Raw genomic sequence first — 7832 nt, 5'->3', positions numbered from 1 at the left:
CAGTGTCCCCTCTCACGGTGTTTTTGGGGTCCCCTTGCTCACATGGGGCTCCCTGCAGGGCCAAGGACAGGGCAGTTTTCAGACAAGGGGAAACTCTGCTCCTGAGCAGCAGCTTCCTCGGGCAGCACCCTGCCAGAGGCTTCCATCCAGTAGTTTTGCACATCTTTTACTGAGTCAAGGCCACATTTATCTAGCAGGAATTCAAAGTGAAGAGATGTGCCAGGGTGGAGCAGTTGGTGTTTGGTTCACCTGAATTCACACTAAGAGTGCTCTCGTGAGCCCCTGTGCCAGGACATSGTGCCAGGGCTGGGCCAGCTGAAGGCACTGCTGGGACAAACAAACAGCCCAAGCAGACTCTGCTCAGCCTGGACACGCTTGGAGCCCGTGGGGAGCAGAAAGCAGCAGTGCTGTCCATGGCTCAGAGGKGAGAATTGCCAGGGCTCTGCACCTCGGGCTGCTCAGCTCAGACCTGCACCAGCTCAGCTTCTGCCCACCCTCCTGCTCCTGGCTGAAAAACCTSAAAAGCTCAGAGTCAGCCCGAAACAGAGGCTGATGGACCCTCACCAAAAACAGSTCACGGGCTCCAAACTCCCCAAAAGGCCATAAAAGCCAGAAAGAAACCCTTTTACAGGGAGGAAAGAAGTGTGAGACAGCCCTCATGCAAACACCCAGGGCAGCTGATGGAGAGCCTTGGTGATGGCAGCATCCTTCACACAGCATCCTCCACTGCTCCACGGAAGGGAAGGGCTCCCAAAGCAGTTTTCCCTTTGCTCTTGGACACACAGAYATGCTCCTGCAGCAGCGTTTGCATCGCTATTGCAAACCCCAGGCCAGTTTCGTTGGGATGAAATTACCAACCTCATTTCCAGAGAGGGTTAATGACCTTGGACTCTTCTCACTGTGTCTTAAATGTGAGCTATTCCTCATCAGGGAGAACTCAGGATTTGATGCTGCACAGAAATGAACAGCTGAACAACCCAAATCTTGAGAAATGGCTCTGCATACGGTTTCAGAGAAGTCATGGCAGGTTTGGAATTAATCTGGCCAGAAACCACCAGTATATCTACATGCTAACTTGAGTTGAGGCAGGTTTGAAAATACRGCTGAAAAATCCCACCCTGTGAATGATTTCCTTTTCTGAATCTCTGAGCTGCTGTTTATAGAAAGGCAAAGAAGAGCAGCGATGAGGTAAATGTGTTTATGAATGCACTACTGTTACCTTTCTACTCTAACARCTTACAAGAATTACTTTACCACCCTTATTTATTGCTAATCAAGATCAGCACTGGGGGAGGAGACGGAATAAATTCTGCCACAAAGTTTGTGCTGAGTTATTTTTTCTTCATCACGTGAAAGCCGTGGGCCAGGCAGTCCTGTTAATAGCAGAAGGATCCCTTTTCCAGGAGTTTGCTCTTCTTTCTCCCATTTTGCCCAGCCCCTCTCCCAGGGAGCAGCAGAGTCCAAGGGTTCCCAATCTCCCCTGAGCTGCTGTTGGAAGAGTTTCCTCAAAAGCAGCCCCAGCTCCTTTGCCAGGTGATCTCTGCAGCTGCAGAGCAAAGCRTGCTGTGCACTGTGTCAAAGGTACATTTGTTAACACATTTTCCCTGGAGTGCTAATTAACATTTACATCAACTACTGTGAAAATGGAAAAGCTTCAACACAAACTCGTGCTGCAGGGACATGTGAGGAGTAAATTCTGTCCCCTTAGCCCCCACCATGCAGTGCACTGTTTGCCCTTCGGGAGCTGGTGAAAATTCAGTTTGTTTTGTAATCTTCTGTTCTCTAAAATCAGATATTCCTGCAAGTTAATAACTAACCAGCTTCTTTTTTCATTTAAAACCCCCTAAGAGCGTTTGGAATGGTGTGAGAGCAGGGCTGGTGCAGATCTCCACCACAGCACAGGCATTGCCCAGACTAACCACAGRAAAACACAGCATTTTATGATTTTATAATAAACAGAAACAAAAGAACATCAACCACTWTTGCTCAAGATTCAAGCCTCTTAAACTAAACACTAACACAGGAAACACAAACAGAAATATTTTTAGCTGGATCTTCAATTACTGCATTTTGGGATGCTGACAAAGGGCTCTAATGAGCAACACTCGTACCCACAATGAGATGCACACAAAGTTATTTGCAAACACAAATTTGTGCTTGAAAGATGTGAAGGCAGYTGCTGAATGGCTGAATAACAAGTTAGCCTCAATATTATTTCTCAATATTTATTGAGAAGAAGTGTCCTGTCACAGTGCAGCAAAATTTTAAGACTGCAACCAATATAACTAAAATATTATTTCAAAAATCCTCTACATTTTTCCCAGGATGGGGGTAAGTTTTTCCTATTTTTAAAAGGAATAACTAGAAAACATCAGCTTCACAGAAAGAAAATCATATTCTGTSAGCCACAGAAAATAATGTGTAAATCTTCACCTATTCTGTGAACTTTTAGGCCATGACAGAGTGCAKGTTGTTATTCAATCATTTCTCTCCTGCCACAACCATGCACCCTGCCCAGACTCCCATGAATTAAAATCTGTGTCTAAAAAAGCATCAGTAGGCACACGTGCAGATGTAGTAAACATTGACTGAGCACACTTCTTCCAGAAATCAGTTCCTAACCTTCCACCTCCACCGAAATCAGGATCTGAGATGAATAATAAATACTMAGAAAACACAGACTTTTTTATTGCAAACTGCTCTGGAATTCTGTGAACGTATTTTGTTATTATTGCTCACTTGCCAAATATTTGAGGTGAGCAATTTTCAGCCATGATRTTTACAAACTACTCTCATTGTTTTGTCCCTTTTTTCTTCCTTTTTTTTTCTTTTCCTTTTTTGGAGCCTTTCAACTTTGTAAACAAAAAAATAAAAGTAGCAAACAGCAAATGCAGCAGCAATTTGTTGAGGTTTTTTAGAGATGCTGGAGTGAAGGACCCCAAGCACAGATGAGAAGAATTGTCTGGCAGTGCTGTGGGAGATGCGATCAAAGCTGAGCTCATGTTCCAACAGGACAAGGGGATTGTGTTTCTYCTGCTTGACCAGCTCTTCAAACTGATTTTCATTAGACACACACACGTCTGTATTCACTAAGAATAYCTTTTGACAAGTAGCAAGTACTCAGATATTTTCAGATGTCCAGTTTCCTAAGTTCTCTGTCTTAATTTCCAGTAACTCCTGTGAAGAAAAGGCAATCCTGAGCTGGAACCTAAACTGGAACATTTCTGACCTGACCTCCCAGAAACTCCTTCTCCAAAGCACAAATGCCTGGTCTGAAATCCTGCCCTCAGCACAGGCAAAACTTCCACCAGACCCCGGCAAAACTCGTGAACACAACAAGCCCCAGTATTTTTGGGGAAACMAAAATGGGAGGAGAATGTCCAACTTCCAAAATGCTAGTGGTTTAATTTCAAGGAACAGGATGAGATTAATAYAAACATGGTAACCTGCCCAAATTGGAAATCTTTCAAACGTCAAGCACAGGAAACAACAAGGTTTTTTTTTTTCGGCAGGATGTCAGAGTTACCCCCGTGGTTCTATGTGAGCTGAGGACAATGTTGTTATAYGAGATCAAATTACAAACACGAGCAAACAGAAAACAATCTCTGAACGTCACTGTTTGGGATTTGACAAGAAGCACAGCTGAGCCATTCAGGAGGTGAAATGCCCTCGAGTGAGCTCGGGGGAATATGAGGAATTGCTGCTGGACACTGAGTTCCATGCAGTTAAATTGTCCATTTGTATGCTCARATCTTGATGCTTATCTTACCCTACGCTTGCTACAGTTTTACTCAACACATTTGACCYGCAAATCTTAAAGCAGCAGCTTTGCTAAAATTATATGAAGTTTCTGGATTCTCCAAACACCTAAGAAAACTATTTCGGTAGTTCCCACAGCACAGAAATCTMTATTTATTCAGATATTTGAACTTCAGTGAGGTGGATGATAGTTGCTTAAACACACACATTAYCATTTCATTTCTATTCCCAATGTTTCACACAACCTTGCTCTAAAGAATTTCTGAAGTTGTTTACAAAGCTGATGCAGAGGTTGCATTCAGTCTGGCCCAAGGGCAATGGTTTACTGAAGTCACTGGTAAACAGCAGAAAGAATAATATTTTCTGTAACTGAGGAAAGAGGGGGAATAAAAGTTCTCACCTTGCACCAAGGACCATTAGAGACAGAGCTGGTTTCCAAAATATCKGCTCCTTCATTTTCTTCCATGTCTGATTAGCTGCAAACCTTTGTTTTCCAATGCAAACCATTAAATCACCCTCCAATCAAAGTGAAGCAAACCATGAGGGCTCCAGTATCCCGGATTGTGAAAGCCCAATACGGCACACGACGCTTTTATGGTCACCGCTCTAATCCAAGGCTGCAGATCCTGGCTCCGTGCTGGATTTCACAGAGCTTGCATTTTCTTTTAAGCTTTAATAGTTCCCCTTGTCAGGCATTTATCTCCTCCAGCACTTCCTTGTGGATCCAGGTTTTCCCATAACAAGTGGAATCGTTTTGAGGCTGTGGGGGAACAGACACGGAACCTGTGACAGCTCCAGAGGAGCCCAAACACGGAGTGCAATGTGTGGCCACTCCTCTCTGCTGCCAGAGCTGGCCCACACCATAAAACCAGCAGCAAGGTCACCCAGCAACCAACCATTCAATGCCACTGCAGCAATAAAGCCAGCTTACGTTCAGCCTATTGCTTGGATAGATAAATATTTTTATTGGAAGAAAGAAGCCCTGAGAGGATGGCAGGGGTCTGCCTGTTCTGAGCTGAGATTCGTTAATTCGTTAATGAATTATTTTGTTAATCCATGCAAAGCTCTCAGCAGACATTTCTGGCCCACATCMGAACCCCCAAGGCTCTGTTGGTGAATGCCATTGGGGACAAATCCCTAAGCATTTTCCCCCAGGGATGCACAGACCCTGGACCCCAGCAGCCGGGGTGGCTCATGTCCACAGGGTTATCTTGCAGCACAGATCACAAACTCCCATCCAGGTGCCCATAACACTTCCATCTGCCACATGCTCAGCTTTAAAAAGTTCCACTCGTTCTCGAAAGTCTACATAAAATAGGGATGAATTTACAAAACAGCCCCCATTCCCTGCCAGAGTCAGTAAAAACCAGGTTATACCATGGCACTGCCTACGGGAGCTTTCTTCAGCAAAAGGATTCTTCTTCTCAGGAGCAACCACACAGCTAAAGGGGAATACTCASTTGAGAAATGACATTTCTCTCCAAACCCATCGCACACATTCTAGAGGGGCTGCAATAAATATAAATAAAAGCAGGCAACAAAAGAGCAGCCCTCTGTTCTGTTTGCCCTGCGTATCAGGCTGTGCCCCTGAAAAGCTGCTGCCCGAAAATGTCGAAACCAGCTGTGATCTCTGACACCTATTTAAAGACAAACATGGCTTCATTTTCAGTGCAGCCATTTGGTCTGACTTGGGAAAGGCCTCTCTTTAAAGAAAAGAGAGGAATCCAGGGTCATTGGCTACTCTGGGAAATTAAGATTCCCCCTCTCTGATATGCAACCTCTCTTCCTCTCTTTCCACGTGGCAGGAGACAACTTCTTTCCTTCTTCTTTTTTTTTTTTTTTTTTTGGGGGAGGGGGGGTTGGCAAGTGGCAGCTGTGCAGAAAGATTAAAGTTAATTCAGTTCAAATATCAAATATAAGATATTTTTATCCAACACTCATATTGGCAGTATCATTAAAAGTGAGCAGTACAGAAAAKCTGATTTTTCGACCTCTTTCTGCCACTGAAGCACAAAGTGCATAAGTGATTTGGTTGATATAATATGCTCTATTATACTCATCATTAGTCACATAGGATTTCATGAGATATTTCTCAACAATTTAATTAAAAGTGGTCTTYAAGGAGTTTGATATTACATTTTATCAAAATAGTAACTGGAAGTGTCTATCTTTGTGTGACATAATAGTCACAGGCCCTCAAACACTAAGTAGGGTATGTCTGACTGAGCCCACTGGACACAAGGCTTGATTACGTATTTATTTCAAGAAAGTGAAGACAAATGTAACACAAAAGGCAGGAATTATGAAGGCCTAGGTGTGCCTTTATAGAGAGAACGAGGCAACCAGTGAGTGCAGGTTTGGAAAGCAGCAGTTTAGCTCCTCTCTGGCACTGATTGTGTGATTCCAAGAGGTAAATCACAAGTCCTGTGCCACAGTTTCCCCTCCTGTGCTGCCAGACCAGGAGGGAACTGGACCAATCTTTTCCCCAGTTATTCACAAGGGCTGTTTATTACAGCACCTTCAAGGACTCTTTTTTCCACTGTTCCTTTAACTCTCTTGGGTAAAAAAACCTCTGATCGTGAATTGCCATTTGAATTTTAAGAGAGCAGGCAAGAGACCTGCCTGAAATATCAAATTGCTTTGCATTTTGTTTTTTCTCTGGTTTCTCATTACAGGTCACCCATTTAGTGACATATTAGCCATGTTCCAGAGGCAAATCCAGCCTTGCAAATTTTGCTTGCATTGAATACCAAGCATAAGTGCTGTATCTCATTATCCACGTAGGTGTCCATGTTATGTCTTCTGCTTTGATGACATTCTGGGGCAGTAATTTTCACAGGTTTCTTTGGTTTCGAATTGGCCATTTCCTAATTTAAAACAGAGCAATCGAAGGAAAAACTTTCCACATACACAGCATAATGAAAGATAAACTTTCCTATGGTTGCTGTGGAGAAGCAAACTCACAAGGTTTTCAGCTTCAACCTTTCAGTGTAAACCAGACATCTGTTTCGAGTTGTGTCAGATCACAGGAAGGATAGCCCACAGCTTGGTTTACTCCAAACTAATTTAGGAAATCAGAACTCTCCCCATGGCTGAGTCACTTGCTGCTTGGGCAATGACAAGCCAGACACATTTGCCTCTGCAGCTCGCTGGTTGTCCCTGGGAAACGGTGCCAGCTCTTTCCCCAGCCTGGGGATGTAGCCCCAATACAAAACCCATTTGTGCATCTGCAGTCCTGATGTCAAAATCCACCAGGAAAGGAAAGAAAAGGATGAAAAAGAAAAGGKAAAGTGCAGAATGGGTCTAAAGATGGCTTTGAAGTACAGGCTGGGGGTGGAGATCAGGAAGTGAGGGCTGTAATTGCAGCTGGGTATTGGTTTCCTTTTTCATTTCAGGATCACCCACAGCACGCTGGAGTCTCAGAAAGCAGGCAGGGACAACACTCAYCTCTACAGGAGAGCAGAAGCTGCTGGTCACTGCAACAGCTGCAGAGACAAAACAGCTCTTTGCATTTCTAATGCAGAGGCAAACAAAAAGTACCTTGAATGTGCATGAAATTACTTGGACTACTCCTGGACCAGCCAGGAAAGCTAAAAACTATTTTTGTTTCCTAAGGAAGTAACACTGTATTACTTGTGGGCTCTGCCCAAATTCCTTGAAATATTAGTGAACTCAATGGAGTGGAGACATCAGATTTACAAAAGTAGATGGTCCAACAGACAAGAGATCCTGCAAATATCCCCAGAGCAGAAGGCTCCCAGCTGAGCTCAAGCCAGCGAGAAGACCCACGTGGGAAAGCAGCCCAGAGAGAAAGCACGAGTGCCACAGACAGGGTGCATGTGACATCAGCATGGGCAGGTTTGCTCCAGGCTGCCCTGAGCCTGGCACTGCTGGCCCTTGGTGCCACCCCAGCCCTGTGCTGGCCCTTAGTGCCACCCCAGCCCTGTGCCGGCCATTAGTGCCACCCCAGCCCTGTGCCACCCCAGCCCTGTGCCACCCCAGCCCTGTGCCAGCCATTAGTGCCACCCCAGCCCTGTGCCACCCCAGCCCTGTGCCACCCCAGCCCTGTGCTG

At 44.8% G+C, this 7832-nt stretch overlaps 1 protein-coding gene across 1 annotated transcript in view; it reads right to left on the bottom strand.

Annotated features, from left to right (window-relative positions):
• Window positions 1-4592, bottom strand: part of PDE8A (phosphodiesterase 8A) — a 95000-nt gene extending 90408 nt beyond the window's left edge. The window contains exon 1 of the mRNA XM_057386355.1: window positions 4160-4592. Coding sequence (XP_057242338.1) covers window positions 4160-4225 — 66 coding nt within the window. The 5' untranslated portion in view covers window positions 4226-4592. The remainder of the gene's footprint in view (window positions 1-4159) is intronic.
• Between the last annotated feature and the right edge of the window lie 3240 nt (window positions 4593-7832).

This window comes from Malurus melanocephalus, unplaced genomic scaffold (genome assembly GCF_030028575.1).
Source record: "Malurus melanocephalus ecotype Western Australia unplaced genomic scaffold, MMel_1.1 scaffold_957, whole genome shotgun sequence".
NCBI classification, from domain to species: Eukaryota; Metazoa; Chordata; class Aves; order Passeriformes; family Maluridae; genus Malurus; species Malurus melanocephalus.
This window is presented reverse-complemented; position numbering and strand designations above follow the sequence as displayed.